Source organism: Caretta caretta, chromosome 28 (assembly GCF_965140235.1).
Source record: "Caretta caretta isolate rCarCar2 chromosome 28, rCarCar1.hap1, whole genome shotgun sequence".
Classification (NCBI taxonomy): Eukaryota; Metazoa; Chordata; order Testudines; family Cheloniidae; genus Caretta; species Caretta caretta.
This window is the reverse complement of record NC_134233.1, coordinates 2,242,401-2,256,969: the sequence shown is the minus strand read 5'-3', so window position 1 is coordinate 2,256,969 and position 14,569 is coordinate 2,242,401. Positions and strand designations below refer to the sequence as shown.

Sequence of the window (14,569 nt, the reverse complement as noted above, 5' to 3'; positions counted from 1 at the left end):
TCTGTGCAACCCCTTAACACCCCCCCCATGTCCACTCTGTGCAGCCCCATAGGCCCCGATATCCCCCCGTGCAGCCACAGGACAGCCCCCCCAACACTGCCCGGTTGGGGGGGTGGGGGGCAGGGACAAGAGGCGGACCCACGAATCAAGCCCAGGTCTGCGGACGCTCCGGGACAGCCCAGCTGCGCCTGCGCCGGTGGGGTGAGAGCGGGAGGCGGGGCTTAGGGGGCGTGGCCTGCCCCCTGCAGTTTCAGCCTCGGCTCGGCCGGGCGCCCCCTTGGAACGTTGCGACCAGGTGGCGCGGCCGCTGCGCCCCGCCCCCTTGGAACGTTGCGACCAGGTGGCGCGGCCAGGGCGGTCCACGTGAGCGCCCGGCGCGGGGGGGGGACACACGTGGGTTTGGGGGTTTTTTTTCGGATTTGTGGGGTTCGTTGATCCTCGCATCCCCCCCCCTCCGCTTTTTAAGGGCGTCCTGGATCGCCAGCCCCCGGGAAGGCGGCGCGGGGGGGGGGGCGGGCTGGTATCTGGGTATAACGCCCAGAGGGGGATTTCTGAAGGGGGGGTGGATTTTTTGCCCTGGCTTTTTCGGGGGAGCAGCGGAGGCTGATGTGATGCTCGGCCAGGTAAGGATTGGGGGCGGGGGGGAGATCAGCGACTAGGCGGGTATACAGGTGTAACGCCTGGCGGAGGGGAGGGATCGCCACCCCCCCCCCCCCTCCGGGCTGGAGGAGGGAGGAGATGGTGTTTGGAGGTCCATGATTTCCTGCTGCGATTCGATAGACTTTGACCCTGGCCACACTCGCTCTGGTGGTGGGGGAGGGGTGACCCAATACTACCCCCACCCCCCGCCAGCTGCTGTTGCTTCCCCCTTCCCTGGAGTGAGCGTGGGGGAGTCACCTAGCTAAAGGGGTAAACCCCCCCCCTCATCGCAGCTCCCTCCACTAGATCCCTTCTGACTGCTTTTGGTGTGGCTGATTCTGGGGTGAGTAGCTGCTGGGGGAGGACAGCGAGGGGGCATGCGATCTTGGGGGTGATGGAGATGGGTTCACCCTGGTATGTCTTTGGCTCTGCTGGGGGCGAAGATGTTAATAAAATCCTGGTGGCAAGATTAAAGAGTTCAGCACGTGGGGGGTCAATTTTTTGCTGATTTACTCTTAACCCTCACTGAAGGGGGGGGGGGGATAAATGTCTCATCCTCTTAAGGCAGTGGTTCTCAAACTTTTGTACTGGTGACCCCTTTCACACAGCAAGCCTCTGAGTGCGGAGCCCCCCTTATAAATTAAAAACACATTTTTATATATTTAACACCATTATAAATGCAGGAGGCAAAGCGGGGCTTGGGGTGGAGGCTGACAGCTCGTGACCCACCCCCCCCATGTAATAACCTCGGGACCCCCTGAGGGGTCCCAATCCCCAGTTTGAGAACCCCTGTCTTAAGGGTTTGTCTACACTGGGACGTTAATTCGGATTGAGGGCTGGGTGTGCGTTTAAATCTGCTCTGAAAGCGGATTATCCGTATTAGCCAGTTCACGGGGAAGCAGAATCGGGTCCTGTGTGTGTGGGAGTTAAGCAGAAATGAAAGTGTAAATGAAATCTTGTCAGCTAAGCCTTTAAGCGCCAGAGCTACTCCTGAATCTTGTGGAGACTCTGGATTAAGGGGGCTATGTTCCAATCTATCTTCATCCACTTTGCGCCAGTCGCCTCCGTGTATGGCGAACCCCTTATTCAAGATGCAAAAAACCGAAGACAACCTGGGTAACTGGGTTGAAGTGCGAAGTATGAAGTAAGCCGTTGATCAGAACAATTTCCCTTCGGAGAATTGTAGGGTGGGAAGGGACCCCGAGAAGTCATCTAGTCCAGTCCCCTGCGCTCATGAAGTATTATCAAGACCAGTGATTTTCAAACCAGTACTGCAAGGCCATTGGGAACTTGTGGGGAGCGGGGGGGTGCCTGTGGGCGAGAGCCTCCCGAGATAAGCCCAATCCCCTGCCCCACCCCTGAGCCCCCCCAAACTTGGAGCCCCCTCTTGCACCCTCATCCTCGGCCCCACCCCAGAGCCTGCACTCCCAGCCCAGAACCCTGACCGCCTCCTGCATCCCAACCCCCTGCCCCAGCCAGAGGCCGAACCCACACCCTGAATCCCTCATTCCCAGCCCCACCCTGCAGCCCACACCTCAACCCTGTGCCCCAGCCCTGAGCCCCTCCCACACCCCAAACGCCTCCTCCCCAGCTCCGTTGGGTCGTAGGCATCAACAATTTTCTTCAACTGGGGTCGCCAAGAAAAAAAGGTTTGCAGACCACCGATCTAGTCCACATCTCTCTTGGGTGCGACGCGCACGAGACCCCCATCACCGGTTCTTTGCTCCCGTAAAACTCCTGTATAAGAAGTGAGATCGCTGCATCACGTACATGGAGGCTTGAAGACTTCCTTGAAAACCCAAATAAAGCAGGGTGTGAATACGGTTCCACAAAAGCCCGATAGATCTGGCATAACAGGCTCTCGAATTGCCATGCGGTCAACTCCTAAAGGTGACGGAAAGCAAAGATCGAAGAACACAAACAGCAAAGAGTGCGGGCCGACTGTCTAGTTTACGTCTTTTCTTTTTTCTCTCATACCCCTTTTCCATTACAACCTTGCATGTCTCAACCCCTGTCCACGTGTGATATTCCAGGGAGCCTGAGTTTACTTCTCCACTCCACCCGCTATTTCTGTCAATCCATCTCCCGCTGCCTTGGACAAGTCACTGCGGTCCGCTCCGGCCGGTGGGCGTTTGGTGTTCTGAATTGTTGGAGCAATTTCTAACGGGTCTGTGTGTGTGGGGGGGAATTCTCCACTGCTGACAATTTTGTGGTCGAGGTTGGAGGTTCGCTAAAGGGCTCAGCTCTGGGGATGGTTTTCTGGGGACGTTCCCCGGCTTGGGTTCTGCGAGCATTGGACGATCACTCAAGCGTTGCCCCAGTTCTGTTCGTTCCCTCCGAAGCGTCCGGCGTTGCCCGCTGTCGGAAGACAGGACACTGGGCTCGATGGACCTTTGGTCTGACCCAGTCTGGCCATTACATGCTTTTGGGGGCATGCACCCCAAATCCCCGCCCTCCTAAATCTACTGGTTTTGTTCTTCTGGGGTTTGCTTGGATATCACGAGTTACGAATTGCTAAATCATAGAATTGTAGGGCTGGAAGGGACCTCGAGAGGTCCTCTAGTCCAGTCCCCTGCCCTCAAGGCAGGACTAAGTATTCTCTAGACCATCCCTGACGGGTGTTTGTCTAAGATGTTCTTAAAAACCTCCAATGATAACCTCTCTAGGCAATTTATTCCAGTGCTTAACAACCCTGACAGTTGGGAAGTTTTTCCTTATGTCCAACCTAAACCACCCTTGCTGCAATTTAAGCCCATTGCTTCCTGTCCTATCCTCAGCGGTCAAGGAGAACAAATTTTCTCCCTCCTCCTTGTAACCACGTTTTATGTACTCGAAAACTGTGATCGTGTCCCCCTCTCAGTCTTCTCTTCTCCAGACTAAACAAACCCAAGTTTTTCAGTCTTCCCTTGTGTTTTCTAGACCTTTCACCATTTCTGATGCTCTTCTCTGGACTTTCTCCAATTTGTCCACCTCGGTCCTTGAATGTGGTGCCCAGAATGAGATGCGGAGCAGAGTGGAAGAATTACTTCTCGTGTCTGGCTTACGACAATCCTGCTGATACAGCCCAGAATGATGCTTGATTTTTTTTTGCAGTAGGGTTACTCTGTTGACTCATATTTCGCTTGTGGTCCACTCTGACCCCTAGATCCCTTTCCACAGTGCTCCTTCCTAGGCAGTCATTTCCCATTGTGTGTGTGTGTACCTGATTGTTCCTTCCTAAGTGGAGCATTTTGCATTTGTCCTTACTGAATTTCATCCTCTTAACTTCAGACCATTTCTCCAGTTTGTCCAGATCATTTTGAATTTGAATCCTACCCTCCAAGGCACTTGCAACCGCTCCTGTGTCCACATATCTGGGGGAGGGATAGCTCAGTGGTTTGAGCATTGGCCTGCTAAACCCAGGATTGTGAGTTCAATCCTTGAGGGGGCCATTTAGGGATCTGGGGCAAAAATTGGGGATTGGCCCTGCTTTGAGCAGGGGGTTGGACTAGATGACCTCCTGAGGTCCCTTCCAACCCTGATATTCTATGATTCTATGATCTATTCAGGGGACACCATCATAGGGCCTAATCACATCAGCCACACGATCAGAGGCTCGTTCACCTGCACATCCACCAATGTGATCTATGCCACCATGTGCCAGCAATGCCCCTCTGCCATGTACATTGGTCAAACTGGACAGTCTCTACGTAAAGGAATAAATGGACACAAATCAGACGTCAAGAACTATAACATTCAAAAACCAGTCGGAGAACACTTCAATCTCTCTGGTCGCTCGATTACAGACCTAAAAGTGGCAATTCTCCAACAAAAAAACTTCAAAAACAGACTCCAAGGAGAGACTGCTGAATTGGAATTAATTTGCAAACTGGACACAGTTAACTTAAGCTTGAAAAGAGACTGGGAGTGGATGGGTCATTACACAAAGTAAAACTATTTCCCCATGTTTATTTCCCCCCTCCACCCCCCACTGTTCCTCACACGTTCTTGTCAGCTGCTGGAAGTGGCCCACCTTGATTATCACTACACAAGGTGTGTGTCCCCCGCCCCGCTCTCCTTCTGGGAATAGCTCACCTTACCTGATCACTCTGGTTACAGTGTGTAGGGTAACACCCATTGTTTCATGTTCTCTGTGTATATAAATCTCCTCCCTGTATTTTCCACTGAATGCATCCGATGAAGTGAGCCGTAGCTCACGAAAGCTCATGCTCAAATAAATTGATTCGTCTCTAAGGGGCCACAAGTCCTCCTTTTCTTTTTGCGAATACAGACTAACATGGCTGCTGCTCTGAAACCCTCCTGGTTTGGTATCGTTTGCAAACTTTTACACGCATTCCTGCTACCGACCCAGGGTCTGGAGGCCCAAACTTATTGCAAAGCCTCCTTCCGACGTGCAGTAGAACTTTCTTCGGCCACCGTCGTTCCGGGTCGCGGCCTCTTCGCTCGCCTTTTGCGCGTGATACGTCGGGTTTAATCTTGCACTGAATATCTGTGGAGACTCTGGATTGAGAGGGCGTCGTTCCGATCTATCTTCATCCACTTTGCACCCAGGAGGGTCTGGCAGTGGGGAGAGGCCTGTTGATTTTAGGGGGAGGAGGGTCAACCCCTGGCCTCAGGCGCGTGCCTCTGGGATTGCCTGTAGAACAAAGAACCGGGGAAAGGCAGAAATTAGGGTCTTCCAGCTGAATGGTCCCCCCACCCCAATGGAGCTTACTGTGTTGACACCCTAAATGACCAATCTCCCCAATAGAAAGACGAGAAATAAGATCGGGGGTGGGGGGCACACAGCCCCAGGCATGGGGGGGATGGTGGCCCCGGCATAGGGAGAGACGGGGGACACACAGACACAGGTATGGGGGGAGAATAGGGGCCCCTGGTATGGGGGGACGGGCAGGTGGGGGGCCACCCAGAGCCCCAGGCATGGAGCCGGAGGCTAGGAAGGGGGCGCACGGAGTCTTTGTTGGGGGGCAGTTTTGAGGCCAAGTGAGAGATGCAAAGGGAGGGAAAAAGCAGCTGCTCGGAAGCCGGGACTGGAGGAGCTGGGAGCTCCCCCGCGCCCCACAGCGCCCCCTGCTGGGAGAGGCCGGGACTGGAGGACCTGTACCCCAGGACAAAAGCGCCTATTGTAACGCCCCACTCTCTCTCCTGCAGTGAGCCCCATGCCGGTGGTGCACCCCCAACCCCCCGACGGGGGCTGGGGCTGGATGGTGGTGCTGGCTGCCTTCTTCCAGTCGGCGCTGGTTTTTGGGGTGATCCGCTCCTTCGGCGTCTTCTTCATGGAGTTTGTGGGGTACTTCGGGGAGCTGGCGGGGCGGGTCTCCTGGATCACCTCCATCGGGATCGCCGTGCAGCAGTTTGCTAGTGAGTTCGGGGGGGCAGGGGATCCTGACCCTCTTTTGGAGGTAGGAGAGAGAACCCCACTCCTCCCCCAGAGTCAGCTGCATCACAGGGTAACAGGGCCCGCCCGGTGTCTCTCTGCTGTCCCCTGCAGGTCCGGTGGGCAGCGCCCTCAGCACCCAGTACGGCGCCCGCCCCGTGGTGATGGCCGGGGGCGTCCTCTCGGGGCTGGGCATGTTCCTGGCGTCCTTCGCCACCAGCCTGACCCACCTGTACCTGAGCATCGGGCTGCTCTCAGGTAGGTCCCCCCCGAGCCTCCCCCCCTGCCTCAGTGCCCTCTGGGAGTATCCTCGCTCAAGGCTGGGAGCAAGAGCTTCTGGGTAACCGAGTGCACCCTGGGACCATCCTCGCCGAAGACCAGGAGCAAGGGATTCTGGGTCTAATATCCGGTATTCCAGGCAGGAATGACCGGATGTTGCCGGTGACGGGTTTTCAGATCTTCATTTCACCTTTTCCGGGAGTTCAAACAGCCAACCCGAGCTAAACCTTCATTGGTGGGCTTGGCAACATTCGATGTTGTTTGTTTTTGAGCATTTAGATGGGTCGTTTCGACGCTTTCTTTTAAAGCGTCTCTGTGAGATTTTTTTTTTTTTTTTTTATCCACTTACGCTTTCACGGTTGCGTAAGATTATGGGTTCGACCTTTTGTTTTCTCCTCCCTGGTTTTATGGATTGAAATTTGCACAGCGGCGGGAAACCGCGGGGGCTGGTCGGACAAGTATGGACCAACAGGCGTAGAGGTTGAAAAAGTTAGACCTTGGTAGCCATAAAAACAGAAGTGGTCCCCCTCACGTGTCCGGACCAAGCTGGATTTCAGGATACTTCCTTTAATCCTTACGGCGCACGACTTTACTTTGCTGATCTGTACATTTCGATCTCTATCGATTGACCATATCTGTTCGTTGGTTTGGGTGTCTACAGCTGAATGGGCGTTTACCAACACTTACCGATGGGGGACGGGGGGGGGAATATAATTCTTCTAAGCCTACCTGTTGGAGACCATGAAGTCTTCCTGTTCTACTAAATTAGGGCTTTAAAATAGTTGACCTTTTTCAAAATGGCTACCATCATGTGGGGGGCAACCGTAGACCCAAGGGGGAAGGAGCCAGGGCTTCTTCAAAATGGCTGCCACTGCGTCTGCAGAATCAGTGGGGAAGTTGTTTGGAGGGACGAGAGCATGGGGGGAAAGGAGTGGGGCCTTTTCAAAATGGCTGCCATCCTGGGGGTTGGGGGGAGAGGGAACTGTGGGGCCACAGGGGAAAGGAGCGGGGCCTTTTCAAAATGGCTGCCATCCTGTGGGGGAGAACTGTGGGGCCACAGGGGAAAGGAGCAGGGCCCTTTCAAAATGGCTGCCATCCCATGGGGGGAACTGTGGGGCCACAGGGGAAAGGAGCAGGGCCTTTTCAAAATGGCTGCCGCTGAGGGGGACGGTTCGGGGGGGGCATCAAAGGAAAGAGAGGACCATCAAAATGGCCACCATTTGATGGGTGGGGGTAGGGAGAAGGAGCTAGGTCTCATTCAAAATGGCCATCAGTATATGGGGGGAGGGTAATCACTGAGGCTGGGGGAGGAAGGAGCCGGGCCTCATTCAAAATGGCTGCAGCCACACAGCAGCCATTTTGGAAAAACGAGTTAAAAAGTAGATGGGCCCAAAACAGTCTCATTTGTGGCCACGTCCGGCCTGTTGCCGTACCAACCTGGATGTGATTGGGGGGGGCCCTACTTGTGTATTTTATGCCCCCCCCCCTTTTTTTTTTTTTGCAGGCTTCGGGTGGGCCTTGGTCTTCACGCCTTCCGTGGCCTCGGTGGCCCGTTACTTCAAGAAGCGCCGGACGTTTGCCACGGGCTTGGCCTTCACTGGCGTGGGCCTGTCCTCCTTCGCCTTCTCCCCGCTCTTCCAACTCCTGGTGGACACCTACGCCTGGCGGGGGGCCCTCCTGGTGGTGGCCGGCATGTCCTTCAACCTGGTGGTGTGCGGTGCCCTCATCCGCCCCCTGACCCTCAAGGAGGACCTGGCCGGCGCCGGGGACCCCGGCGGGAGCTGCCTGGGGAAGCTTTCCACCCTCTTTGGCCTGCCTTTGCTCTTCCACTGGCCTTTCATGAGGTTCGTCCTGGCCGTGACCTTGATCAACACCGGCTACTTCATTCCCTACGTCCACTTGGTGGCCCGGGCCCGGGAGCTGGGCTTCGACGAGTACCAGGCCGCCTTCCTTATGTCCGTGGCGGCCGTGGCTGACCTGTGTGGCCGCCTCCTCTCGGGTTGGCTGGCCGATTGCCGGGTTTTCAACCTCAGCCACATCTTGGTGGCCTGGACCTCCCTGACTGGCATCTCCTTGGCTCTGGTGCCTCTGGGGCGCAGCTACCCGCTGCTGATGGCCATCGGCATCTGCTACGGGTTCTTCTCCGGGGCGCTCACCCCCGTGGTCTTTTCCATCCTGCCGGAAATCGTGGGCATCAGGCAGATTTTTGGCTCGATGGGGCTGCTGCAGATGATGGAGAGCATCGGTGGGCTTCTGGGAGCGCCGTTCTCTGGTAGATCGCCTCTGGCTTTCTTCTCCTCCCGTTCAATTAATTGGAAATGAGCTCCTCCTTCCCCCATAAATCAATCCCCAACCCTGCCCTTTCCCCTGTAACCTTAAGTCATAGACTTGGTCCTTCTTGGAACCAAGACTCCTGGCCCCTACCCTGGTCTTGGGAACAGTGGTTAACATGTGAACATCATCCGGCTTGGCATTAGCTGCCCTCCAACCCCAGGTGGGGATAGAACCAGCTGTCCTGACTCCCAGTTCCCCCTGTTCCAACCAGCTAGACCCCACAAGGTTCTTGTGACCTCGTTCTAGGTCGCCCTGTTTCTAGGTCACCCTAGGTTTTGATCTAAGTCATCCTGGCTTCTTATGGCACCGTAGGTCACCTCCATGTTCTAGTTTGCCCTATGTTCTAGGTCACTTTGTGTTCGCATGACAGTCTAGGTCACCTCCATGTTCTAGGTTGCTGTGTGCTCTCTGGATATTGTTCTAGATCACACTTGTCTCTTGTGTCATTTGAGATCGCCTTCATGTGCTAGGTTGCCCTATGTTCTCTGGCTATTGTTCTAGCTCACCCTGGGTTTTCCTGCTGTTGGTCTGGATGACTCTTTCCTTTCTCTGTTCCAGGTTGGCTGCGGGACACGACTGGGGACTACACAGCCTCTTTCCTGGCAGCTGGGGCTTTCCTCTTGTCGGGGAGCCTGGTTTTGGTCACTCTGCCCAATTTCTTCTCTTGCCTGGGCTCCTCCCCTCCTGCCTGCCATGGCACCAAGGTGGAGGCCGGGGCGGAGCCGGCCGCATTGACACCGACCTCTGGGGAACTTTCCTCCCAGGACAGAGACTGGCCAGCCAGAAGCCAAGATCTCAGGGAGCCGGCGTGACTGCAAGGGGGTTGTGGCAGTGGCTGGGTGAAGGGAGGGAACCAAGGAGGGACAGCTACCCCCCCACCCCACAGCTCTTTTGGGGCCCCTCAATCCATTATCACAGCCTGGGCCTAATCCCCTGTTTGTATCCTCTGATCCGTGGGGCGAACTCCTTGACCGGGACCAGGTTCTGGAAGGGCTAATGCGGTCAGAGCGTAAATTCCAGCCTGGGGAGGGGTCCTAGAGTTTTGCCTCTCTTCCTACCTACCATCCCCTTCAATATCTCCACCGAGAAGGATGCTCCTTCACAGAAATAAGGCACATAAATACCCTTGCCCTCCTGGGTTCTCCACCGGTGCCTCCCATGGGCTCCAACCTCCCAGAAGCCTGCTGGAAGCTTAAGGCCCTTTGTGGAGGTCCATAATTCGGGGAGGATGCTGAGGAAGCGGGGGAGGGTTCAGTCTATGAAGACCCCAACGAGGAGCAGAAATTGGATCAGAGTCTGGGTTTAACACAAAGAACATTTTATAAAGTGGGAGGAGGATCGGGCCGCTGCATTCATTTGGGGAAACCCTGTACACACCATCAATGGCAGGTCACCTCCATGTTCTAGGTTGCCCTACGTTATCTGGATGTTGTTCTAGGTCACTTTGTGTTTGCATGACAGTCTAGGTCACCTCCATGTTCTAGGTTGCTGCGTGCTCTCTAGATATTGTTCTAGATCACACTTGTCTCTTGTGTCATTTGAGATCGCCTTCATGTTCTAGGTTGCCCTATGTTCTCTGGCTATTGTTCTAGGTCACCCTGGGTTTTCCTGCTGTTGGTCTGGATGACTCTTCCCTTTCTCTGTTCCAGGTTGGCTGCGGGACATGACTGGGGACTACACAGTGGCAGGTGTATGCAGACAGGAAATAAAAGGCCCACTCCCATAATATGTGCGGTAGGCCCCTGCCTCAGTTTCCCCACTTGCTGCTGTGAATGGCTGGCAGGAAATGGACACCCAGCTTTGCACCCCACTCCGGCGGCAGGGGGTTAGTGATGTCCCAGAAATGCAGTTATGGGTGTAAAGGCCCCCCTCCCGGATTAGTTTAACCTCCAAAATGTAGGATTTGCTCATTAAAGGGGGGAGGGAGTTGTTTAGCAAAATGACAGTTTTATGGGGGCGGGGGACAAAAGTGGCAGTTTCGAGTGCCGCCTTTTTTGGAACAGAGCTGCATTCGGGGGGGAATTAAAACCAGCCAATTCCTCTAGCGGGCATCTGAGTTCATGGGCCCCTAACCAGCGCGTGGGAGGAAGGGGCCCAAGCGAAGGTGACTTTAGCTTGGAAGTGGCCACAATGCCCCCCCCCGGGCAGGTGGGCCAAAGGTCAAAAGTGCCTCATTGAAGCAAAGTGGCTTGAAAGTTCATCTTGAGTTTTCTCGCATTGAAAGGAACAGGTCTCTTCACAGCGGGGTGGGTGAATATTAACGGAGTAACAAGGGAGGTTTCTCCAAGGATTGGGCAAAACAGCTTGGGTTGGGTGTGCAGAGTGGGGGAAAGATAAGCAAGTAAAGGGATTAATTTAGGTATGGTGCAGACCTGGTGATGGAACCCAGGAGTCCTGGCTCCCAGCCCCGGCCCCCGCTCTAACCCACCAGACCCCACTCCCCTCCCAGAACCATCCTGTCCTAGGGAGTTTGCCCTGGGCTCCCCCTGTGATCCTGGCCCCTGTCCATTGTCTGGGGCATTGCTCGTACCCTTTGTAATTCAGCCTTTCCCAGGCTCTTTGGAGGCGGCTGGTTATCCAGGGACCCCTTGCCCAGCACTGAGATGCGGCCACCTCTGGGGCAGGGCGGCTGGTGACACAGGGACCCCTTGCCCGGCGCTGAGATGTGGCCACCTCTGGGGCGGGGCGGCTGGTGACTCAGGGACCACTCACCCGGTGCTGAGATGCGGCCACTTCTGGGGCGGGGCAGCTGGTGACACAGGGACCCCTTGCCCGGCGCTGAGATGCGGCCACCTCTGGGGCAGGGCGGCTGGTGACTCAGGGACCCCTTGCCCACCGCTGAATTGCGGCCACCTCTGGGGCGGGGCAGCTGGTTACACCAGGACCCCTCGCCCAGCGCTGAGATGTGGCCACCTCTGGGGCGGGGTGGCTGGTTATACAGGGATGCCTGGAAGCTACATAGAAACTTTTTAAAGACGCCATTTTAGGGGCTCCATTGAAAGGCATACCCTGAAATTAAAAAAATCCTAGCAAGAGAACCAAAAAACTGTCACCACGGTTAAACAACCAAGTAAGAGAAGCAGTGAGAGGCAAAAAGGCATCCTTTAAAAAGTGAAAGTTAAATCCTAGTGCGGAAAACAGAAAGGAGCATAAACTCTGGGTAAAAATATAATCAGGCCAAAAAGGAATTTGAAGAGCAGCTAGCCAAAGACCCAAAAAGTAACAGCAAAAAAATGTTTTAAGTACATCAGAAGCAGGAAGCCTGCTAAACAACCAGTGGGGCCCCTGACCGATTGAGGTGCTAAAGGAGCAGTCAAGGACATTAAGGCCATTGCAGAGAAACTAAATGAATTCTTTGCATTGGTCTTCCTGGCTGAGGATGTGAGGGAGATTCCCAAACCTGAGCCATTCTTTTTAGGTGACAGATCTAAGGAACTGTCCCAGATTGAGGTATCATTAGAGGAGGTTTTGGACCAAATTGATGAATTAAACAGCAGTAAGTCACCAGGACCAGCTGGTATTCACCCAAGAGTTTGGAAGGAACTCAAATGTGTATGTCTACACTATGAAATTAAGTCGATTTTATACAGTCGATTGCGTATGTCCACACTACGTGCATTAAGTGGGAAGAGTGCGTCCTCACTACCGTGGCTAGCATCGACTTACAGAGCGGTGCACTGTGGGTAGTTATCCCACAGTTCCAGCAGTCTCCGCCACCCATTGGAATTCTAGGTTAAGCTCCCAACACCTGATGAGGCAAAAACATTGTCGTGGGTGGTTTTGGGTACATGTCGTCAGTCGCCCCTCCCTCTGTGAAAGCAATGGCAGACCGTCTACCCCAGCCTACCCCTTGCTCCCGTGGTTCATGCAGCCTGGACAGTAGTACGGAGCAGTTCCACTATAGGCTGAGCAAGTGGAGAATGGTGGTAGAATGTGCCTTTGCACGTTTAAAAGCGCGCTGGCGCTGTTAGTCAGACCTCAGCGCAACCAACATTCCCGTTGTTATTGCTGCTTGCTGTGTGCTCCATAATATCTGTGAGAGTAAGGGGGAGATGTTTATGGCCCCGTGGGAGGTTGAGGCAAATTGCCTGGCGTCCGATTTTGAGCAGCCAGACACCAGGGTGATTAGAAGAGCACAGTTAGGTGCGCTGCGCATCAGAGAGGCTTTGAAAACCAGTTTCATGACTGGCCAGGCTACGGTGTGACCGTTGTGTGTGTTTCTCCTTGATGCAAACCCGCCCCCTTTGTTGATTTTAGTTCCCTGTAAGCCAACCACCCTCCCCCCTTCGAAATAAAGTAACTACTGTTTTGAAACCATTCATTCTTTATTAATTAAAAAAATGAGGTAACAGACAAGCCCGGGTGCGGTGGGGGAGGAGGGAAGGACAAGGCCACATTGCTTATTGTAGCCACACTACAAATCAAACTATTAGAATGCCAGCCTTCTGTTGCTTGAGCCATCCTCTGGAGTGGAGTGGCTGGGTGCCCGGAGCCTCCCCACCACGTTCTTGGGCGTCTGGGTGAGGAGGCTATGGAACATGGGGAGGAGATCAGGCAGTTATACAATGGATGCAGCTGGGGTCTGTGCTCTTGTTGGCTTTCCTGCAGCTCCACCAGATGCTTCATCATGTCCGTTTGCTCCCCCATTAGCCTCAGCATCGCGTCCTGCCTCCGCTCTTCATGCTCACTTAATTCTTTCCTGGTCTCTGCCACTGAATGCCTCCTTGCATTACCAGGGATCGGCAACCTTTGGCACGCGGCATGGCAGGGTAAGCCGTCTGGCAGGCCAGGCCGCTTTGTTTACCTGCTGCATCTTCAGGTTTGGCCGATCACGGCTCCCACTGGCCGCGGTTCGCCATTCCAAGCCAAAGGGGGCTGCGGGAAGCGGCGCGGGCCAAGGGATGTCGACAAAACAGGCTTGGTCGTGTGGACGTGTGCAGGGTTAAATGGATCTAATGCTGCTAAATTCGACCTAAACTCGTAGACCAGGGCTAACTGTCGTCTGTAATCGTGAAATCAGCTTCGGTAGCAGATGGCTGGCGGATGGTTAATGTTATGCCAATTTTTTCGAAAGGCTCCAGAGATGTTGTTTGCCTTTCGTTCTATTCACTGCGATTATAGCCAATGGGCTAGCTTGCCTTTATTATATTGACTGCCAGCCAGTAAACCAGAAGGTTTATTAGACGACAGGAATACAGTCCAAAACAGAGCTTGTAGGTACAGAAAGCAGGACCCCCTCAGTCAGGTCCACCTTGGGGGGTCGGGAGCCCAGACCCAGGGTCTGGGCCTCCCTCTGTTTCCCCAGCTAGCTCCATACTGAAACCCCCTCCAGCCCCTCCTCTGGCCTTTGTCTCTTTTCCAGGCAAGGAGGCCACCAGATCTCTTTGTTCTCCAACACCTTCAGTTGGCACCTTGCAGGCCATCAGTTGCCAGGAGACCGGGTGTCTGCAACAATCACACACCCTTATCCCACCACCTAGATACTTAAGAACTGCCTAGGGGAAACTGAGGCACCCACACAGTATTCAGAGAAAATATTAAGAACAGTCCCACTTCGTGACACATGTGTCAACCACGGAGGTGTCCTGGCAACAAACTGACGAACATAACAGGTACATGAGATACATCAAAGGCTACCCAGCTTGCTTGCCTATATATTGTTTCTTATTTTCTTACGGGTTTGATTATTTGTTTGATTATTATAGGTTTATATTAGAGTATATTTTGGCTGTAACACAAGGGACCTGCAGCCCACACCCTGTATGTTGAGCTAAGGTGAAGTTGGCATACATATGTTTGGGACTTTTCAGCTAGATAGATGTTATGAGCTAAAACATAAGGTCTGCGACCTTTAACATAGATGATGTGTTAAAGCAGGTTGATCTATGGGCTTTCCTAAGTTCAGACCCTTTTAAACTTAGGAGGAACACCATAACTCGG

General features: G+C 54.1%; 1 protein-coding gene across 4 annotated transcripts; it reads left to right on the top strand.

The window, feature by feature from the left end:
* Positions 1 to 239: 239 nt before the first annotated feature.
* Positions 240 to 12,943, top strand: LOC125628644 (monocarboxylate transporter 13). Of its 4 annotated transcripts, none has more exons than XM_075124153.1 (5): positions 240 to 340; positions 5,791 to 6,000; positions 6,131 to 6,274; positions 7,800 to 8,567; positions 9,188 to 9,575. In XM_075124153.1, exons 2-5 carry the CDS (start codon positions 5,799 to 5,801, stop codon positions 9,439 to 9,441), a joined length of 1,368 nt encoding a protein of 455 aa, XP_074980254.1. In that variant the 5' UTR covers positions 240 to 340; positions 5,791 to 5,798; the 3' UTR covers positions 9,442 to 9,575. The 4 variants fall into 4 exon arrangements, with proteins under 4 accessions (XP_074980254.1, XP_048689838.2, XP_048689836.2 ...); XM_048833881.2 differs by having other exon boundaries at positions 243 to 623; positions 7,800 to 8,139; positions 9,188 to 12,943; XM_048833879.2 differs by having other exon boundaries at positions 244 to 623.
* Positions 12,944 to 14,569: the final 1,626 nt, after the last annotated feature.